A 22,864-nucleotide genomic window follows, 5' to 3' on the forward strand; every position below is an offset into this window, starting at 1 on the left:
ACCACCCACGAGACATTGTGGTATATTTTCTTCAGACTACTTTTTGGGAAATATAAATTTATACCCAAAACACCTTTTGTGGACTTTCATTTAAAATAAAAATCACAAAATTCAAAGAGCAGTAAAAGCCAGCATTCTCTAATTACCCTGCAGGAACTGAAGTGATAATATTTTGGCAGATTTTCCACTTAGCAGGACTGGTCTACCCCAGCAGTTCTCCAAGAGGGGTCCTGGGCTGGCCGCACCAGCAGCACCTGGGGACTTGCTAGAAATGCACATTCTGGGGCCCGCTGTCAAGACCTCCAGAGTCATTGACTGGACTCTGAGGTCCAGCAATCTGTGTTTTCACATATCCTCTAGGCAGCTCTGATGCACGCTCAGGTGTGAGAAGCACTGGTCTCCCCCTCAGGCTAAGGGGGCATTTGCTCAGTAGCCTGTGAGGTGACTGGATGCGCCCAGGTTTTCTAGGTAGAGGCGACGATGCTCCTGGCTGCCCTGGTGGCTGTCAGTGTCTACGAGCAGGTCTCTGATGTCAGTCAGATCTGGATAAATGTTCCTCCTCTGCCACTTACTTGCTTTATGGCCCAGAGTAAATTACCCAATGTTTCTGGGCTGCAGCAAATAGGAATACTAAGGGTTCCTGCCTCACTAAGTTGTAGAAAGGATACGGCAGGCCCTGAAGCAGGCAGCTAGTGCTGCCACACAGTACCTGTCCTGTGGGAGGAGGAGGGACGGGTGGCCACTTTCCTGATGGCTTTGCCAACAGTCCCACAACACCTAACACCCCCAACACCAGACTCAGAGATCCCCTAAGCTGTCGGCCATCTGCAGGCCATCCAGAATCTCTCCATCCCAGGGAGAACAAAAGCCACTAGTGGTTGACTGGACTTGAGAAATCACCTAGCCCTGTCGGGGAACACGAACGCAGGCAGGCGGAGACTGCCAGGCGCTGCCACCCTTAGGGCCCGGAGCCTGGTCCATGACAGGCAGGGAAGGCTTTTGTTTTACCCTCTTTGCTATGAGTATAGTTTTCAAAGAGGAAGGAAATAAGAAAAAAAAAAAAATAACAAAAGATCTCAGTCCACAGATCTTACCCTGTTGGAAGCACAGAGCTTTAAAATGCTTTTAGTGGATAAAGTTTAATTTCAAGATAAACCTCACAGCCCCCCTGGCTTCCCTCTCCCGCTTCCCAGGACAGCAGCGGGGAACAGATCAGGCGAGGTTAATTACAATTCTGCTTTGAGCTCTTAACGTTTCACTGCAGAATATGATTATGACAATGGTAGGGGAGGGGAAGCCACTGGCCTTTTCTCTGGCCTCACAGACAAAGGCGCTGGTGGTCTCCCGAGGGCCTGCTGCTAGCTGCTGGGCAAGGGTTAAGTCATCCATTAACTCTCCCGGCTTGGAATGCTGGATGATCTCAGTTGTCAAGGGGGAATCAATCACTTTCTGTGGCTGCATTATTCCTCTCCAGAACGGGAGACTGTCTGTGTTCTCTGAGAGTGACTGTGGGGGAAGGCTAATGACAAAAACCCTAGCCACACGTGTGTGCCTTGCTCTGGCTTCTTGAGGAGCTAGTCTAGGATGTGTGGGTTTCTCCTTTCCGTGATGCTCTGCTGGAGCTCCCGTCATGCTGGCTTTCCTCTGCATCTGTTCATTGCCAGCAGCTCTTCCAGCACACAGCATATGCAGCAGGCCTGTAGTCTGGTGGGAATGTGGGGCTGGCTGGTCTGGGACGGTTCAGGCTGACCCACTCTCCACCTACGCTGTCGACTATGGGAGATGCTGTTCAAACCAGCTACTGATGTCGAACATCCTCTCTTCTGTCCCTCTCCACCATGCCCCAGCTCTGTCCTCAAGACAGCTCCCCAGCCTGCTCATTAGAAGAAAAATTCATTTTTCATAGCCTCCTCAGCTTGCCTTGGCAGAAGGCTAGAAGGACATTTCGTTTATTTCGCCTTAAAAATCCATGATGGCATCTTCTCGAAGTTTTCATCAACATCTTACTTGGCCCCAGCTGAGATATGATTTCCATCAAGGAGCAGCTTGTCTTTTTTTTTGAGACGGAGTCTCACTCTGTTGCCCCGGCTGGAAGGCAATAGCATGATCTTAGCTCACCACAACCTCCGCCTCCTGGGTTCAAGCAATTCTTCTGACTCAGCCTCCTGAGTAGCTGGGACTACAGGCACGCACCACCATGCCTGGCTAATTTTTGTATTCTTAGTAGAGACAGGGTTTCACTACGTTGGCCAGGGTGGTCTCAAACTCCTGACCTCATGATGCATCCGCCTCGGCCTCCCAAAGTGCCCAGCCCAGCAGCTCATTTTTAGAAGGAAAGTGCCCTGGGGGTGGGCATCTGTTTTGCTGAGCATTTGAAATTTATCTGAACAAGGGGGGTCAGTCCAGGTGACATTTGGCATTTAAGTCATTCCTAAGTGGCCCCATTTCTTTAAGCAGAAGCTCAAGCCTTGGCAGCTTGCCTGTATCTTTTACTGTTGTGCTAAAAAATACAGTCTTTTTTATTTTTAATAAAATAATAAATACAATCTTTCACTGTCGTATAAAAAAAATACAAAAATTAACCGGGTGTGGCGGTGGGTGCCTGTAATCCCAGCTACTCGGGAGACTGAGGCAGGAGAATCGCTTAAACCTGGGAGACGAAGGTTGCGGTGAGCCGAGATCACGCCACTGCACTCCGGCCTGGGCGACAGAGCGAGACTCCATCTCAAAAAAGAAAAAGAAAAGAAAAGAAAAAGAGATGTAGTCATGTTTTTAAAGATGTCGTGTTTTGGTACACTAAGTACCTGCCTTCCAAACTCTTCTGCGGAAACCTATCCCTTTTCTTCTCCATCCCCAAGCTCCTGTGGAAACTGCCTTGGCCTCGTGCTGCTATGGCCACAGAGGATCAGGATAGCCATCAGAGCCCAGCTGGGCAAGATGTCCCTTTCCCAGGATTTTCTTACTTGACATCAGGGAAACCAGCCAGCTTTGTGTACAAATGCAGGTGGTGAGCTGGTTGTCTGTCACCTGGGGAAGGCTGCCCCCAAGAACAGGAAAGAGAACATAGGCTGCATGCAAGGGCCACACAGGCCAGACCCGAAGCCTAGTTCTGCTGCTGCTTTGTCTTAGGCAGCCCTCTGCCCGGGTATGCAGCTCGTGGGTGTGAGATCTGATATCCTTCCAATAAGATCCCTTTCCATTTAAGCTATTTGAGCACATTTCTGTTCTTTGCAACCATGCATCCTAACTAATAAAAAATGCAGTTAAATCTGTGGGAATATACCCCAAACTGTTCCCAATGTCCTTTCCAGTGAGAGTCCCAGAATGGAGAACTTTACTATCCCATGCATTTTGCAATGCTAGGATTTTAATTGCTTAGTTTTACAACAAGCATACAGTTCTTTTGAAATCAAGAAGTTAGAGCTCACTAGAAAAAAACCATAAAAAGCATTTCATGTCTATATCTTGTTCTCATAGAACCTAAAAGGTAAGTGATGAGGACATTTGAGGAGGACTGATCATAATGCTGTCATGTCAAGGATGTGTCTGGGCTGAGTCTCTAGAGCTCACTAACACCATTAAGCATTTGTCCCAAGGACTTTGGATAGACTCTCCTGATACATGGATGGAAAAGCACCTCTCTTCAGTAAAGATGACTGTTTCAGCCAGATCTAGTCTGACTCTCATTCCTGAAGCTTACTGATGCCTGTTCTAACTAGGTGGCTGTTTCAAAACATTCACCCTTTCAATGGACATTATTTCACTCTCCTCAACCATTTTTTCTGCCCCAATGAAACTTTATCTTAATCCAGACTAGTTCAAAGAGTGAGAGCTGGGCACCTCTTGAGCTCTGCTGCCACCCAGTCCAATTTGGGGATTATATCCCAGAGTGAGTGGCCACACAGGCAGCACCCTGGCTGCCAGGAAGTACCCAGGGGCTCACGGCAAGGCTGCAACCACCATTCTCACAGCTCTCCCCGATCCCCATCTGGTGCCGAGACAAGGGACTCAATTTCAGTCTCTGAGAGTGCAGACTTGCTGTGGCCGATCCTGTCTGGGCAACAGTTCCTTTGTGGACTGAGAGCAATGACTACGCTGCACAGAAGGAGCTGAACCGTGAGGCCTGCTGCAGAGGGTGGGCTTGTCCAAGGATTCTATTTCCACTTCCCAACGCTTTAGTCCTTGTGCCTCTTTGTCATGATATGTTGATAAAGCCATCCAGGCAATCAACCTAGTCACTCTGTCCATAAGACCATTATACTTTCTGATGAGGCCATGGCTATATTTTTCAAAATGAAATAGCACTGATCCTGGGCTCCTGCCAACAGTCAACTGAGGGTTGGCTATCACTTTTATTCTCCTTGCTGGTTAACTACCCCTCTGCTGCTCCTCTCTATAACCATTAACCCTCCTGTCGTTAGGAGCTGCCTATGGGCTGCCAGAAATGCTGCTGGAGGTGCAATACTCAGCGTTCCTTTCCTGAACCCTTGAGGAGCAACTGATGGACACTCTGATTAGACCTCTTTAAGCTGGGTGGTTACAGTGGGGGGAAAGGGATTTGCTGGGCCACATAAAGCTCCAACTCAGAAAGATCCTTTTCTTTATTTTCATAAACTTGACATGGGGGAATGTTTGAGCCAGAATGGCAAGATTTACAAACAAAATTACTATAATTATCATAATTATGAAAGCAGTCTGGTGGTTTTGGGACTTTATTCTAAACCCACGTTTAACATAAAGCAGTCTAATTGCATCAGGTTCTAAGAATGTAGAGTGACAAATGAATGCCCCACGTGTGGTTCTTCTGTACTCAGAGCTGCTCTGATTTGGGCGGGAGGGTAAAAGTGATTTTTAAAGGAGAACTGGGTGAAATTGGAGCTAAAGCCCTCTGTATTTGATGGGAAGACCTACTTGAGACCGAAATTAATTTAAGAACCATTCTTTGGTGAGGTTATCCTTGGAAACAATGACTCTGTGTTTTGAATTTATCTCAATCTGCAGAAACATAGGATCCCAAATTAAATTTCTCTAAGAAAACAGTCTCAAAATCAAGGCTAACCTGTAAGTTCAAGTACTTCTAACAAATATTCAAAAGCTAAATAGATGGTGATAAAACTGTTCTCACTCCTGACTGGTTCTAAATTCGTCTCTGATTTAGAATAAAACCCCAAAATTCTTTTTGGGGGTAGGGAGGTTTGAACAAATGATCTGTGGCACAAACCTCATAAGCTACTGAAACAGCACACATTTCCTATCAAGCAAATTCCTATGTTCACTAATGAAACAATACGGCATCACTGACAACATGAGAAGTACATTTCTGTACTAAATAAACACACAAATTATAGATAACACACATCTGGAAGAGTCATTAAGAAGAGCATCTGCTTTCTGTGTTTACACAGTAGGATCTGGTTTTATGAAAAAAATTGTAATCTGTGCTTCACTGAATGAGACAATTGTTGCTAAAGTAAAGAAGACTCAAGTCCCGGTTGTTTGTGGGCACCTGGCTGAGCGTATTCCTGGGCATGTCCCCTCCCCTGGGACACCTGGGCCAGTACAGGTAAATGGACGCACTGAGGGAGATGGTGGGTCCTACGGTGGGGAAAGAGAGAGGGAACATTCAGTTGCTTTCCAGCACCAAGAAAGCATCAGTATTTCTCCTCTGGCTCTCAATAGTCAATGTATCTTTATGCAGTTCTGGTCGCTTAGACTGCAAGTAGACACTGCTTTGTTATATCATGAGATCCAATGTGGGAAGGGCAATATGCTCGGTGCTGAAATCCCGGGTTCCCGTCCAGGTTTCCCTCTTATCACCGAGCAGGTCACTGACAGATCTCTGAGCCAAGGGTTCCTCACCTGTGAAAACGGGGTAAGTTACCCTTCCAAGTCTTTCACTATTTGGCAATTATGTAAGAATCTCTAACAAAGTGTCTTCTAGACTGAGGACTGGTAAATAAAGGGAAGGCATTCAAGTTTTTAGGGCTTTGGTGGCAAGAAATGAGAAGGGAAGTAGAAAGGGTTTCATTCTGACTCTCCACTCCCATCCAAAAGAATCAAATGACTTCAGCAAATTATGCTCAGCAAGGTCTTCGCTGCTCTCTTCCTCATCTTTTTCAAGCACCCACTTTAATTTCCTAGATTCACAGACAGTGAACTTGACCTCAGGTTCATGACTGAGTGTCTGTAAGCACATGCTGTGAATGCCGCATCATTCCATAAGGCAAAAGAGATGGGAGGAGAGGCTCTTGCCTAAGAAGAGCTTATAGAGGATGGAGGCACAAGAGGACGGGAGAGAGATGTCTGGAACTAGGATGGGCTGGGCTGGGCCTCGGGACCACAGGGACCATTTGCAGCAAACGGGTCTCGGCTACCCTAAGTGCTTCCTGGAGATGATGACTTACAAAGAAATGAAGAACAGAACAATGTAGGAGAAAATGGATCCAACAGAAAGGTAGGTTTGCATTCCATCTCTACCACTTTCCACAGCAAACCTCTCCTCTCTCGACTGCAAGTTCCACATTGGCAAAGCGAGAGGGCCACTTTCTAGCTCTTCTGTTCTGATCTTCTGACTCCTTTTTGAATGGAGCATGCTGCAAGCCAGAATCTATGTCTGCCTTTTCCCAAGCCACACAGTCCCCAAGAGCTGGGTCACTGCACACCAAGTCCAGTGAATAGATGCCAGGTGGACACACGCCCGCCCCGGGGCAGAAGGCTGAGCATTACCTGGTGTGGCTGTTGGAGGAGAGGCTCTCCCAGGGCTGCACGCTGCAGCCGGCCACGGCAAAGGCTCCTCCACAGCTGCCGTCCAGCTTCATAAGCAGGGCCTTGGCAGCGTTCTCAGCTGTCTTCCGGCAGTCATGAGCTCGCTTGAGCATCTGAGTGATGTTTTCATCCCCCGACTGGTCTCCTATGTGGCAGAGAAGCCAATGGATTAATCAACATAGGTCTGGACAAGGCACGCCTGGGAGTGACTGTGCATAACTAACTCTCAGTTACTTAGGGCAGAGGTGGCGTTGTGGAGGGGCATCAGCAGTGCCCAGCCGAAGAGAAGATCTGTGTTCTGGGCCTGGCACTGTCACTTAGAAGCTGCACATGGGAAGGTTATTTCTCTGCTCTTTCTCTGGGCTCCACTGGCCTCAGGGACAAATGTAGGAGCTGGCCAATGGGATCACCACATTTCTGTTTCCAGCTCTAACATGCTCTGATTTTTCTAATGATGCAGGCTCCTGGCTTCTCCTCCCATTCAGCCACAAGTCTACCATTTGGCCATTCCTCTGTGCACTGGCACTTCCCTGTGAAGGAGGGAGGGAGAAACTGGGGCAAAACTGTGCCATCTTTCCACATGTCTACAGCTTTGATTAGAGTCCTGTGTGGGGGCAAGAGAGACAAAACTAATGGTTCAGACGAGAGCTTTAGATCGGCTCTGTATTATATGTACCGATGCCACCCCTGACCCTTCTCTTGGCTTGGTAATCGTGGTGAACTCAAATGCCTCCAGGAGCCAGGTAACTGGGCTAGTGCAGAACATCAGGGTGTGGTGGGCACTTGCACAGACCAGGCAGTGAAGTCCCTGCCCAAAATGTTCACATTGCTATCGTGTTTTAAAACTGTGCTGGAAAAGACAAAACTATAGAGATAGTGAAAAGATCATGGGTGCCTGAGCTGAGGTGGGAGGACTGCTCGAACCTAGGAGTTCAAATACAGCCTCGGTAACAGAGCAAGACCCTGTCTCCAAAACGACAACAAGAACAACAGCAACAACAATGGTTGCCAGGGGATGGGGGTGGGGGACGAATGAATAGGTGGAGCCAGAGAACGTTTAGGGCAGTGAAACTACTCTGTATGATACTATAATGGCGGACTCAAGTTATTATACATTGGCCCAAACCCAACAATGTACAGGACCAAGAGTGAGCCCTGACGTACACTATGGGCTCTGGGTGATGATGATGTGTGACTGTAGGTTCATCACTTGTAACTAATATACTACCCTGATGGGGGATGCTGAAAATGGGGGAGGCCGTGCATGTTGAGGGTTGGAGGCATATGGGAAATCTCTGTACCTTCCTCTCAGTTTTGCTGTGAACCTAAAACTGCTCTAAGAAACAAAGTCTTAAAAAAAACAAAACAAAACAGAAACTGCTGGCTGAACAAATCACTAGTTTGCTACCTGTACAGCACAGATCCACGCTCTTCCAAATATTTTAAAAGGAAATCTTACGCCAAACCATACAAAATGCTATTCTAACATACAAACAAGATAAACGTGGAATTGGATGAAGTGGGCAGAAGTGGGAGACGCTCAGAGTCCCACCCTCCAACCCCACTGCCGAGGCCCAGAGAAACTCCTCCAGCTTCCCAGGGCACAGTTTGAAAACCACTGGCCTAAAGCATCTGTGAATGAAACAATGAACAAAATGAATGCCTGTGACATCAACAAGAAACAAAGAAAAGACCCACAATCACAGACCCTGTGGGTGCACGTCACAAACGAGTTCTTGCTTTGCCGTGCGGCAACTCTACGGCATGATGGGGCCGTATGATGGGCCAGCTGCTGCCGTCAGCAGAATGCAAGGGCGAGGCTGAACGGGGAACTGCTTAAAATCAAGCCCGCCCTCAGCACTACAGAGAATGGGCAGGAAATGGGGTGGACCCATTCCACAGGCCAAAAATCCCTGGAACTCCCTCCTGTCATTTCTCTGACAACCTTCACGTCTCACTTCTCTTCATGAATAAGACATTTTACATATATCTCACCACTGACCGCTCTTTGGAAGCAGGCATGACATTACTGACTGGCTCATCTTATAAATGTATACATGAGCTTCCCAGTATTAGGTAAATACAAAGCATTTCATTATTGATTTCGAATATTTAAAAGGCAGATTTAGTTAAGCTCTTTCAGCTCCTACACCAAATAACTGCACTGAGTAGGTACATGCCTAATGAAAGGTACCTTGTGAGGCCTGAACAGGTTTAAGACACTCCTCTGATACCAACTGGAAATACAAAGATTGACTTTTTTCCTTTAATTTATTGTTTTTCTTAATACGTATATTTATTTAAAAAAAACCTGACAGCAGGCCAAGATCAGTTTAGGATCTGTTTCATATGAGGAGTAAAGTTTTATGGTTCAGTTAAAAGACCTGAAAAATGAGGTTTCTAATGGAAATGCTGGCAGAGTTTCTACTTCTGGGCTGGGCTGGTAATACTATTAAAAAAAAAACCAGAGGGAGGAGCAGAGCATGGCTCTCCATACAAATGAAGGCGTGCTCCTTTGTTGGATCACTTGGATATGAAGCAGGAAATTAATACCCAGGATACTTTCCTTCCTTCAGTTTTGCTTCAGATTCCTGTGCAAATCGAAACTGAAGGAGGAAACACATGTGAGTGTGCATTGCAAAAGTGAGCCCCCAGGCAAGAGGGGTGGACTGGGGAAGAAGGACAGGAGGGTGCATTCAGAAGGTGCCTGGATGGTGACCTCCTTGCAGGGTGTATCCTGGATGGACAAGTCCTAATGGAAGCTCACAACGGAAAGCCGGTCCATGACAGAGGCCTGGCCACACACATGGGAATGCCTGGCCTGCCCACACCACCCATCTTTGGCTCTGGAGTGACCTGGCCACCTTGGCTTTCTGTTTACTTGCTATTGCCTCTCCGAAGGCTAAGGGGGTGTCTGGGGCTTAGCTCTGCATGGAGAGATGGCCACCTTTCTTCTTGGGTCTCTCTTTCCTCTTAGCACTGTTTCTGCCACAGTCCTCACATCACTGCAGGCTCAGAGCCACAATCACTGGCCACATTTTAGCAAATGCTGCTGCTTCCTAGAATGACACGCTTGTGTCTGTCCCAGTTAGATACTCCTTCCACCTTACTCAAAATTGAGGGATAGAAGTGAGCGGGCAGTGCAGATCTCAAGGTACAGGTCAGGCCAACAGGGCACAGGATCCCCGGGGCTGGGGGAAGGGCAGGCACAGGAAAGCGAGGTGGGTGAACATTCTGTGATGCTGGCATGAGCAGGGGGTGAAACTACTTCTTCTTTATTTGTAAGACACCTGGAGACCTGGCAGGGGAAACCCATGTTTCAAAACTACTCAAAAGCTGGGCGCAGTGGCTCACGCCTGTAATCCCAGCACTTTGGGAGGCTGAGGCAGGTGGATCACCTGAGGTCAGGAGTTCGAGACCAGGTTGACCATCATGGTGAAACTCTGTCTCTACTAAAAATACAAAATTAGCTGGGCGTGGTGGCATATGTCTGTAATCCCGGCTACTCGGGAGGCTGAGGCAGGAGGATGTTTGAACCCAGGAGGTGAAGGTTGCAGTGAACCAAGATTGCACCACTGTACTCCAGCCTGGACAACAAGAGCAAAACTCCACCTCAAAACCAACAAACGGAAAAACAACTACTACTCAAAGAGATAAATTTGGAGAAGCTCAGCCAATGAAATGAGACGAGGTGAAGGCCATGTGGCAGCAGCATGCGCCTTGACAACAGGCATCAGAGAGGCAGCTGTGGACACGCCAGTCCCTTTCATCGCTGATGCGGCCCCAGCTCCATCTGGCCCCACTGTCAGCCCAGGAGAATGCAGCTCCTAAGAAGGCTTGTTTGTTTTAACTTGTCTGCTATTCTGTTTCCACTCCAGTTCTTGCTGTATTCAACATAAACAATTTACCCACTCAGTCATGAGGAAAAACGAAAAACACACTTGACAACCAAATTTTGTGTTGTCAGGAGATGATTCAATGCCAGCCGCCGAGACAGGGGCAGGAGCAAAGGAGGCAGGGAGACAACAGGAGGAAGAGGGACTCCGGAGACACTTACCAGGGGAGGACCCCACGCCCGCCGCTCGGAACTGCCCCAGGATGAGGCTCTGCTCACTCTCCGCCAGCGCCAGGAGGAGCTCATAGGCTTCGATGCACTGCTCGCTGAAACAAAGCACACGCGGCCTCAGCCCTGGCAGGGAACAGCGGACACCTTCAATGTGGCGCAGGTTCCTGCGCAGGAGGCAGCTCAGGTGCTGTCTCGGCCTCACTCTCCACACAGGCAAGGAAACCACCCATGAATATTCCCAGGTCAAGGCCAGTGGCTTGCTCTTTCATTTGGCCTTTTTATTTTTAAACTTTTAACTTGGTTCTGGAAAAATACAACAGAAACAATAAAGGTGGGAAAGGCAAGTGTGTCATCCCTTCAGTGACCAGCTGAAAGGACCACATGATTCCCTTGTGGTAGGCCGCTCCAGGCAGTCCCGCTGAGCCCGCACCCTGGTGTCCACACCCTTGTGCTGTCTCCCATTCGCACTGTACCAGGGTTGGTCTGTGTGACCAGAGCGACAGTAGGTCACTTCCAAAATAGCTTACTAAAAGTCCCTGACTTCCATCTTGGTCATTCTCTCTCACTTCACTCTCTCTCAGACCATCCTCCCTGGAGCAGGCCAGCTGTCGTGTCTTGAAGACTCTCAGTCAGTCCTATGGAGAGGTTCACATGGGGAGGAATGACTAAGGCCTCCAGCCAACAGCCATGTGAGAGAGCCTTCTTAGAGCAGATCCTCCAAGCTCCCGCTGAGGTCTCAGATGGTATAGTCCTGGCTGACAGCTTGACCAGAATCTCACAAGAGACCCTAAGCCAAAACCACCTACTAAGCCACCCCAGGTTCCTGATCCTTGAAATTGTGATGCAGTAAGTGATTAGTCATACAACAACAGGTAACTAATATAACATCCCACAAGGAGATGGTTTTGACCTAGACCTGCACTATTCAATAAAGTATCTACTAGCCACAAATAGCTACTTAAATTGAAAACATTTTGAGTTAAATAAAATGAAAAAGTCCATTCCTCCATTGCAGTAGCCATACTTCATATGTTCAGTAGCCATACATGGCTAGTGGTTACCATATTGGGCAGTGCATGTAGAGAACAGTTCCATCATCACAGAAAAGTTCTATTGGATTCTCATAAAACTAGAAGTGCTTAAAATGTCTCATGAAACACTCTTAGGCCTTCACAAAATCTCTGACAAGAGTTTGAGTTTGGATTTCTAGGAAGAGGAAACATAGTCACTCTTCTTTGTGCCCATCATTCATTGGGCAAACAAGGTAAAATATCAAAGAACAGTTCCTTTCCTGTAGCCTGAGACCCACGTGGCCCACGTCCACACAAGAGGTGGAACATGTGCACAGCATCCTCAGGGGCCCAGATAACATGCCTGCAGTAGGAACATTTCCTCTTTAAGAAAGTAACCATCTAGCTTCTTCAAGCTGAACAGGGGATGTGTTGCCTCATTTAGTCAACAATTTGTTTTGATTACCTTTATTTTCACTGTCCTTTACTAACAGTTAAGACAAACAGCTGAAATGCTAGACCTAGGTGCTTCCAGTTCCTGGTTTCAAAGGCAGTTCATATTCCAGACATGTGAGGACACTTCCTTATCCAGGTACTAATGTGGAGAAAGACCTTTCTGCTCAAAGGCAGATGGTGGGCGGATAGCAGCCAGCTTCAAGGGTTATCACAGATGAGTTATCTGCTTGCTTTGCTGTTTGTAAACCAGAATGATTGCTTTGTAGCTTTGGTCCCATTTATTTTGGTTTGATTATTTCTTGAATAAACAAGAATGTTTCTTAAAACAATACCAAACTTTTTAGAGGATGCTAAGTGTACGATACAGTCAACTACTCTGAGGCCTTGGCAAATACGCTTAAGTGGTAATGCTAATAAAAGAAACCTATGATGATAATAATAAGGGATAGTTTTGCAGCTTTAAACAAGCGGTAATTTAAAAACAGATAAATTTCAAAGTGATGAGGCAGAAAAAAAAAAAAGCGGTCCATTCAAATTACAACTTGCTCACCAATGAGTGAATTGTAGTTATTTAAACTGGCTTGTTCTCACGACAAAAAATCAGCAGCATGCCTGAAGAGCCAGGAAAATATTCATATCCTTTGACCTACAGTTCCTGCTGCCGGATTTTATCCAGAGGAAAATATTCAAAAGAATGAAGATCTTATCTGCATTAAATTATTCATCATAGAATTATTTTTAATATTAAAAGTCTAAATGTCCTTTAGAAAAGTGAGTAAATTAACAATATAAAAACTTGATGGAGGGGTTACAGCCGTTCAGAATAAAGAGAGGCTATTAAAAGCAACATTTTACAACTATGACAAAGAAATAGAATGCACCAGATTTATAGCAATGTAAATTACATATGAATATGAATAAAAATCTGCAAGAACAAATGAACATGTAACAGACCAAAAAATCGATATTTTGAGTGATAGTACCTACATGAAATATTTAAGATGAATATGCTAGGAGAAATATACCTGTTTACTAACAGCATATTCATTACCCTTAGCTATCTGCTGGTCCAAACCGCCAGATATGCCTTCTAGAAGCCTATTTCCTGCTTTTATTCTGCAGGTTACTCTGGATGCATTTCTACCCTGAAGTAGCTCCAAACATCCCAGTGTGTGCCTTGCGCTGTTTTCCTACCTGTACTGTAAGGCCAGCCTCAGCGCTGTGGCGTTGGATTCGTATTTTCCCACCAGCATGCTCATCCTCTCGGCATTGCTTTTACATTCCTCCAGGGTTATAGTCAGGAGATCATTTTGGGATTTGAGGTGCTCAATCCGGCTACAAAGGAACAAAAATCAAGGGTTACAATTAATTTGCCAATATTTCAGTTGTCTCATTTATGTTCAGGCCAGAAAAGCATGCTAGGATGTGGGCTTGTCAGATTAGCAGCTGACACAGTATTTTGTCAAAGAAGCAACTCTACATAAAAGTATCACTAAACTCTGTGTGAATTACAAATAAAAAATAAGCCCCCTGGTTAAAAATAAGACCCCCAGCCATTGCCACGCTCACTCCAGGTCTAGCATGAGCAGGGCACAGTGCTAGGCTCTGGAGATATTCCAAGGAAAGAAGACAGCTGTGCAACCTCCAGGTCCCTATCATGTGGAACGCCTGGTGGGCTTAGATAAGTCACCCTCCACATGCAGGGATGAAAAGCAGCATCACAGCAGTCATGGCTATCTGTTAAGCCTTTGCTTTAGTGATTCTCCCAGAAGCCCTTTCAATTAAGTATTGTTATTCCCATTTCAGATGAGGAGATGGAGGCCCAGAAACATTAAGTTTCTTGCCCTGGGATTTGAACCAGATCCCGTCCTCATAATCACAAACTACAAAGAGAACCAAAGGATGAATCAGTGAGTGAATAGGAACCGCCCTGGCGGCCTTTAAGTGGGAAATGGACCAGGAGCTGTGGACTGTACCCAAAGCTCCTTTCGGGTTACACAGTCTAGCAGCTCTAACTAGTGCTAGGATAAGCATTGGGAACTTGAAGTTTTACAGGATTCAGAACTGTAGACTCAGGGCAAATGAGTTTGTGGCAAAGTCAGCAAACAAATGAATAATATAATCCTTCAGCTTCTCCATTTTCCATCTCAGGGCACAGATGCTCTTGATGCCACAATTCATTTTCCATGGGACACATCTATTTGTAGTACTCTGACCACTAAGTCTTAAAGAGAAAGAGCTTCACACACACAAACTGCAAGTGACTTGAAATGTTAAGGGGTTTGGAAGCCATCAGCTTCAAGGAAAAATCTTAGACTCACGCCTTAGGGCAGAATATGGAGACATTTGCCAACATGGAAGATACTTGGTGAGTGTAGAAGAACTAAGATCACTGCCAGGCTCTGGCCACTCCAAGGTCATTTCAAGGTAAGGTGCTATAAGAATGCTTTTCTGCCCCTGTTCACGTTAAGACTTCCTGAAAAGAGTCCCTATTCTCTCATTTACTTTTCTTTTTTTTTTTTTTTTTAGACGGAGTCTTGCTCTGTCGCCCAGGCTGGAGTGCAGTGGCCGGATCTCAGCTCACTGCAAGCTCCACCTCCTGGGTCCACGCCATTCTCCTGCCTGAGCCTCCCGAGTAGCTGGGACTACAGGCGCCCGCCACCTCGCCTGGCTAGTTTTTTGTATTTTTTTAGTAGAGATGGGGTTTCACCATGTTAGCCAGGATGGTCTCGATCTCCTGACCTCATGATCCGCCCGTCTCAGCCTCCCAAAGTGCTGGGATTACAGGCTTGAGCCACCGCGCCGGCCATTTACTTTTCAACTTGCTCCAGTCTATAGTCCGTCCCTGCTAATTAGATAAAGCCTTTATCCAACTCATAGACCTCCATGTGGCCAAGCCCATCTCAGGGCCCTTCTCAGGCAACACCTCACTGATCTGTTACTCTTCCCTTCTTAAAGAGCTCCCCTCACTTAAGCCAGGGTGGGTCTCTGCTGGTTTTCTTCCTGCCCTAGCAGCTACTTCCTCTCAGTCGCCTTTGCTAGATGCTCATTCTCTATAAAATTGGGAAGGCTTGGCATTCTCTTGGGGCTGTCCCGGGGTCCCCTCTGCTATCGACATCCCACCCTAGGGGCGATTTCTTTCCAGTCCCATGACTTTATTAGGCAGGTAAGATCCACTAGCTCCCAACTTTCTCTAGCCCAGAGCTTGCCTCTGAGGGCCAGGTTCACATCTCCAGCTGCCTTCCTGACATTTCCCTTTGCTGTCACATTGCTACCTCCAATGTAACATTCCAAAGTGGGATTCTTGATTTTCCCTGCACCTCATCCTCCCTTATCTTCTCCATCTCAGTAAATGCCAACACCGTCTACCCAACACTACACGCCAGACTATGCTTGTCCAACCTGTAGGCTGCATGCGGCCAACACAAATTTGTAAACTTTCTTAAAACATCACGAGATATTTTTGCAATTTTTTTTTTTAGTTCATCAGCTATCATTACTGTTAGTGGGTTTTATGTTCGGCCCGAGACATTCCTCTTCTTCCAGTGTGGTCCAGGAAGCCAAAAGATTGGACGCTCCTGCACTAGACCCCTGAGAATCTTTTTTGAGACCATCCCTTTTTCTCATCCAAGTGGAACCCAGCTGCAGTTTCCACTGCTTTCAGCACCGCACATGTCGTACGTGAAGCCCCTGGCCCCATCCCGCCACAGCTACCCTCGTGCACTGCAAAGATCATGCTGCTTCCACTCTTATCTCACCCTTCCCATTTTCCACACCCGGGTGAGCTTCCATAGTGTCAATCAGATCTTGTTCTTCCACATTCAAAAACCCTTTAATGACTTCCAATTATACTTAAAGAGTAAAATGTGTCCATGGCATCAAAATCCACATCTGAGCCAGCCCCTGCTCTGCCACCTCATCTCGTGTAGCTTCTTCCCCTTACTCCATTTCAGTTCCATTGGCCTTTGGACAGTTCCTCTTTCAGGCCTCATGGTTGTTAAGTGGCCATAAGAATATCAGTTTGCCATATGGCTGCTTTTTTTTTTTTTTTTTTGTAATCCATCTCAATGTAAATCTCCCCTCTTCAGACACCTTCCCTGACTACCCATCGAAAAATCAACTCTCCCTCAGCTTCTGCTGGTGTCCTATTTATTTCCTTCTTGGATCTTTCTTATCATCTTATTTGTTTTCTCCTTGGTCTATTTTCCCTAACAGAATATAAGCTCCATGAGAGCAGGGACCCTATTATCTGTTTTACTTTGCTTTGCGTGCCACGTAGCCTAGCATATAGTAGATGTTTAACACAGATTTGTTAGAGAAGGAAAACATTTTGGTGGGTACGGATGTCACCCCTCCCCTGCCAATCATGAAGCTAAAGGCTAACATACTTTGAGAGTAATAGGCCTCCAACTTTGAGGTAGGTAGTTAAAATAGCAGACATCAGGATATACTGGTAGCTTATTTCTAAGAAGCCCCAGGTTCCCGCAGCAGCTAGGATCACAGAGATGACAGTGGAGGTGAGGTCAATGGGTAAGGGTTGGAATTCCATCTCAGCTACTTAATAGCTCTGGATTTAAGACAAGTCACTCAACTTGGGACTTCAAAGTCTTTGTTTTCTCATTTGCAAAACAGGACTACTCTACCCTCACAGGTTGAGGATTAAGTGGCTGTCTGTGAGAGCCCTTTGTAAGCTGTTAAACACCACAATAACATGAGCTACCAGCAAAATATTTCTCCCTTCTTTGGTCTCTCCTGGGTGTATATAACTGAGTAGAAAGCAACTCCCCTATTCAAGTTCAGCCACAAATCCAACTTGTTAAATCCCAGAATCTGTAGAGAGGAGATCCTCACTAAATTGAGGTCCCCCTGAAGGCATCTAACTTCATTAAATTGCAAAGGGCATATCTGATTCAATTTTTAAGCACTCCCAGGCCAGTGATAGTGAAAAGATGGCTTCTTTACTGCCACTAAGTAATCATCAGGATTATCACTCTTAAGTATTCTGGATTTAATAAGGAAACCATTTAATTTCAAGATTTAAAATGACCTAGATTGTCAATTACCTTAGTTCTCAAGAACTATATTAAACAGCTTCAAATCAGGGAGGACTAACATGATAATTCAATTTATTCTGGTTTGCCATACACAAGAGGAATGGAATTAAGCAATGGTGGATGCGGAAGGGTATCCCTATTTCTTCCTGGTTAGCTCATAAGCCTTTCAAATTCTTACAGTGCTCTTCCACTAAAGATTGGTAGGTCAAGGCAGCCACACCACACTCAGATGCGACTCAACAGTCCATTCTGCCACTGCAGAACCAATTCTGAGGCCAAGTGGTTTCCATGGTTTGGCCCTGGTCCTTCTCCTTTGCTTTGTTAGCAACTCCCTCATCACTGGCATGACACATAAGAAAGTCTTTCCCAACAGGCAAAAGGGCAAACTGAAACCACCTCTTTTGAAAGACTTGAAAAGAATCCATATAACGGGATATACAGTAAAATTACTCTAGGTAGGGCAGTTAGGATGGGATGTAGGGACCCAAGACTGAGCACATTTGCAAAAAGCATAAATAAAATTAGGCAACCATCAGGAAGAGCAAGGACAGATAGACCAGCATGCCTGGTCCATGTCAGGAACGGCCCTACCAGATTGCCTTTGCTGGTTCCAGTAGCTCCAAGTGCCCCTGAGATGCTGACTCAACATTCCAGAACTTCCTTCTGTGGTTCTCTGCAGCACAGGCCTGCATGCTTGGCAGTCACCTGTGACCTACTGCCATTCTGTAGGGGCTGCTCCCAGGACTATGTAATTTGCAAGGTCCAGTGTGAAACTAAAAAAGCGGAGTCCCTTGTTTAACAGTATTAAGGCAGTGAAGCAAGCATGGTACCTTTCTAAGCACAAGGCCCATGTGAATGCCCAGGTCACAGCCATGATGGCAGCTCAGACTGTTGGGAGCACTCCTCTGAAGACCAAGGTGGCGGGAACTTCCAAACCCACCAGCCTGACAGTACTGCTCTGTCACAATACGTAAGCCACCTTGAACAGATCTTTGGAAAGAGAAGTGAGGAGTAGCAGCTCCTCCCTGCCCCAGGATCAAATCGATAGGATCTCTCCTCACCTATTTAGCCGTTCTGTTTCCACCTCAAACTCTCTAATCTTGCTTTCTGAGATGGCAGATCCGTGTGAGTAGAGTGTTTGGAAAATCTCTTGGATGTTGGAGCAGTCCTGAAGTGAGTGGGCCAGATGTTCTGCCACACTGCTGGATACCTGCAAAAAGAAGCATTAATTCCCCTTTGGAACGTGTCACTTCAGAGATGCTGGTCGCCACGCATGTTTTGTATGCAAAAGAATTTAATTCTCAAGATATTCCTTGAGAATCGGGGACTGGGAGGATGGTTACCCTAATGGTTCTCAGTTTGTATGACAGAATCCTAGTATGAAAAGTTAACTAATAAATACTATAAAAGCAGTAGAAGAAAAGAGAAAACAGGATCAAAATATGACTCCCTCCCCAAGCACGTGGCGCTGGGCAGCCAGGATGGGGAGATCATGCCTTCCTGGAGTTCCTAAAATTCTGAATGTTGAACAGAATCAGGATTTCTTTCCCCTATCCTGAATTCCCTGCTACTCCAGGTCACTGTTTTTGGTTTCTGTAGCCCAGGAGAGGGGCTGACTCCTTCATTTTCACATTTTGGCTTTGGCATGGAATCTGAATACATGCAATTTTTGCTCAGTGTAAAATTCTAAATTAGGGCCTTAAAATGCTATTTTAAGGCTCTGTCTCTGAGGATCAAATAGCTGGCTCTCTCATCCTCATCCCCAATCCTAAAAGATCCCTTAAAGAAATGAAACTAATCCTTTTCACCATCCATCAGCTCTTACAGTCCCAGGGGGTTGCCTGACTTCACAAATGAAAACTCTGGGACTAAACTGAAGGTTCTGGTCTTTCCTACCACTGGGTTAGGCTTCGAAGACAACATTCCTCCTCAGTAGAGAGCACATCCCCTTTCAAGATGGATGTGCAAAAGGCAGAGTTCTTTTAGAGCTCTTCGTCTCTGGGGTAGCAGGGTGATATAAGACAGATACTTCAAGACTTTCATCTATATCACCAAGAACTGGACCTAAATCATTTCATTCTGAATGGTTTCAAGGAAAGGAAAAAAAATCTCCCCTAAAGCTGAAGAAGTAATTCACCATATGGATGGAAATCATCATACATTGTAATTTAATCCTTTGGAAGGAAATCGGGTGTGATTTACTATTGTAACTGGTTTATTGGAGATAGACTTGGGAAGTTATTCTGTCATCTATAATCAATTGTCTGTGTAGCTCTACCGGGTACTTTCTTGCCTTGCTTCTCGTGAACACTCACCCCTATGCTACTGATTTCTGAGCCCAGGACTGGCCGATCAGATGATGATGATTCAGACCTTGTCTTTGATAGCTTCACCCTCTCAGCAATCTTAAAAAAGAAAACAAAGCATTATAGAAAACTACACACCACTCCCCAGATAAACTGTTGGGACTGTTTATACAGGGCTGTTTAGCCATGTCAACTAAATGATTAAAGAACTTGTTAAGAACAGCTCATTTGTCCAATTTTTCTACCACCAGCTTAAGCCAGGGCCTTTCAACTTCAGCACTGCTGATATTTTGGCTTGGATAATTCTTTTTGTGGGGATCTGTCCTGTGCATTGTAGGATATTTAGCAGCATCTCTGGCCTCTAGCCACAAGATGCCAGTAGCACTCCAACTGTGACCATCAAAAATGTCTCTAGACATTGCCAAATGTCCCCTGGAGGAAGAGCTCACTTCTGGTTAGAAAACACTGGTTTAACCTAACTTATTAAACTTGATAGTTAAGAATCAACCTTACTGTGGTGGCTAGTAGAGCTACCAGGCAAGCCAACAGGCATAATTTTCATCATCTGAGACAGACTCAACATACGTACTGGGGGGCTGTGCCAGCGAATGAGTGGGGCTACTTCTCACAGCTGCCACAGCCTGTCCATCATAATCTATTTTTCTTTTTTTCTGGCAGAGCTGTCAGTCTTGTGAGTGGGGAGATCATTGGTTCATTACTCAAGGTCCCCCACTGGGCTGAACCTTAGTCTTTGAGAGCAACTCTGTCCACTGTGAAGTACTGGAGCACTTGACAAAACGTCTCACTCTCCATAATGACTTGTCAGCTGTGACATTCTCCAGCTGGCTGATTAATGAGAGCTGGCGTCCAGGTTGCAGCTGAGAGAGACTTAAAACTATTAGTGGGTTATCTCTCCTTACAGCTCCTGCATAGAAGGCCTGTGTAAGGTCTCAGGGGAAGCCCCTTGGGCTGTCTCAGCTAAGGGCATGCCTGTACAGTGGCTAGGATGAGCCTGGTGCTTCCAGATAACAGGAGGTGTTCCCGCTCATCAGGTCCATCCCCAGAAACTCACCTTGGCAATGGGAATGTCATTGCTGCTGCTGCTCGTGCTCAGCTCTCCAGTGCTGGGGTTAATTGGGCGGTTGGTGGAAGTGAGGCGGCCAGGGCTGGAGGGACCTGTGGCCTGCACGCTCTGTAGTCGAGTTTGAAGCTCTCTGACCTGCAATCATAACGCTTAGACATAGTTGGTGGTTTCCCTGGCTAAAGAGCAAAACAGCCAGATGGGTAGGTGGTGGGGCTTTCATTTACATTGAGGGATCAGCCCATTGAAAAGCTAGGATGGTTGAGTTCACATAAAAGTCACTATATTCTTTTTTTTGGACTAATAACTTTTTTAAACGAATCAGTTTCTTAAATCACACGTAATACAAAAAGTAGAGTTACAAACCAAAGTGATGATATTACTAGTTTTTATAATTGCCCAAGAGTCAATAAATTCTTAACTCAATCTGCCACAGACCATCATCTATTCTTCACAAGTATGAGGTGCACATATTATATAAGGCACTGGAAGCTTCCAGGATGGATGACCATCTTGTTTTGTTTTTTTTTTTTGAGACAGGGTCTTGCTCTGTTGCCCAGGCTGGAATGCAGTGGTGCAACCATGGCTCACTGCAGCCTTAATCTCCCGGGCTCAAGGGATCCTCCTGCCTCAGCTTCCTGAGCAGCTGGGACTAGGTGCACACAACGCACCTGGCTGATTTTTAAATTTCTTTGTAAAGACAGAGTCTCGCTATGTTGCCAGGGCTGGTCTTGAACTCCTGTGCTCAAGCAATTCTACCACCTCAGCCTCCCAAAGTGCTGGGATTACCGGCATGAGCCACTGCGCCCAGGCACTGGCTAACTACCTTTAAGGAATGTTTATTCTTTTAGCCCCAAGTGCCTGACTGTGCTGGGGACTGCAGACAGAGGACCCAGGATGAAATCACCTCTCATGGAATCATCATCTCAGAGCCCAGAGGAGAGAGGAATGATTTCAACACAAGTGCACTTGAGTGTTATAAATTTCTATCTCAAGTGTTATGGGAAGCAGAAAAAGGGAAGAATGTAACTCCAGCTGAAGTCATCCAGACAAAGCTGAACGAAGACAGTGGTACTTGAGCAATCTTAAAGGAGAACAAGTGAGGATATGGCTTTCGTGATGATATGCTTGGGGGGTGATAGTGGGGGGGTGCACAGGTGCTGGGATGACATGCTATGTTTGAAGAGGTGCAAGTTATTCAATATGTGTGGTTTAGAAGAGGTGTCTGCATTGGGGAAAAGATTAGGCTAAGAGAAGAGACACTGATGGAGCCAGCACCTTTCCCCAAGTTACCTACAGATGGATTTTCCCTGGGATAGTAGGTAGGAATGTCTAAATAGTCCTTCTATACAAAAAAAGAAACATGGGGCCCTCTAAGTTACATTTAAAATGCACATTTAACTGCACAGAAATTGAACGTCCAAATCCTGCTTCTCTATAGTTACAACTCTGTGACTTCCAAAGAGAGAAGTATTCCAAGGAGCTGAAGAGCGTTGCTAGAGATTCGTCTTTTATAACCTTGGTCACAGTTTCAGCATGAGAGTACAGTGTCCACCTGAAAGGGCAAACTAACTACAGCACCCAACGGTCCTTACAAATGGGCACCAGACTTTGCCGGGCTGGGAAGAGTTAGCACTAGCAAATTTAAGACAGGGCTTTCTCAGCAAAATAGTGTACTAGAATCCCCCAGAGGGCTTGTTAAAACAGACTCCAGGGCCCCACCCCAGGAATTCTGATTTAGCAGGGTCTGGATGAAGCCCAAGATCTGCAAGTCTAATAAGCTCCCAAAAGATGCTGATGCTGCCGGTCAGGGGACCATACCTTGAGCAGCACTGACCTAAGGGACTTCCAAGGCCACAAAGCACTTTAACCCCATAGACAGGAAGAGTGGAGCCATGCCCTGGTGCCAGCCCTGCCGCCAAAAGCCTTCTAGACAAGGGCAGAGAACAGGCATGTGGCCCCTTCTCTAAAAGGCACTGGAAAGCTTTTCATATTAAATGTCTGGGATGTCTCCATCCTGCTAACTTGGGAAGCAAAAGTAATTGAAATTTCAATAATTCATCAACATATTAGAAGCTAAAATAGGAAAATTCCCTCAAAGCAAATTGCATTCAATAGTAGAACAG

The 22,864-nt window shown here is 46.0% G+C and overlaps 1 protein-coding gene across 2 annotated transcripts in view; it reads right to left on the reverse strand.

The window, feature by feature from the left end:
• Nucleotides 1-22,864, reverse strand: part of MCC (mutated in colorectal cancers) — a 495,753-nt gene that overhangs the window by 35,957 nt on the left and 436,932 nt on the right. For both annotated transcript variants that reach the window (XM_011966089.1, XM_011966090.1), the window contains 6 exons: nt 20,730-20,876; nt 19,667-19,756; nt 18,413-18,561; nt 13,492-13,632; nt 10,823-10,926; nt 6,727-6,910 (listed from right to left, as the gene is read on the reverse strand). In XM_011966089.1, the coding sequence (XP_011821479.1) occupies nt 6,727-6,910; nt 10,823-10,926; nt 13,492-13,632; nt 18,413-18,561; nt 19,667-19,756; nt 20,730-20,876 (815 nt within the window). The remainder of the gene's footprint in view (nt 1-6,726; nt 6,911-10,822; nt 10,927-13,491; nt 13,633-18,412; nt 18,562-19,666; nt 19,757-20,729; nt 20,877-22,864) is intronic.

This window comes from Mandrillus leucophaeus, unplaced genomic scaffold, assembly GCF_000951045.1.
Source record: "Mandrillus leucophaeus isolate KB7577 unplaced genomic scaffold, Mleu.le_1.0 Scaffold740, whole genome shotgun sequence".
Classification (NCBI taxonomy): domain Eukaryota; kingdom Metazoa; phylum Chordata; class Mammalia; order Primates; family Cercopithecidae; genus Mandrillus; species Mandrillus leucophaeus.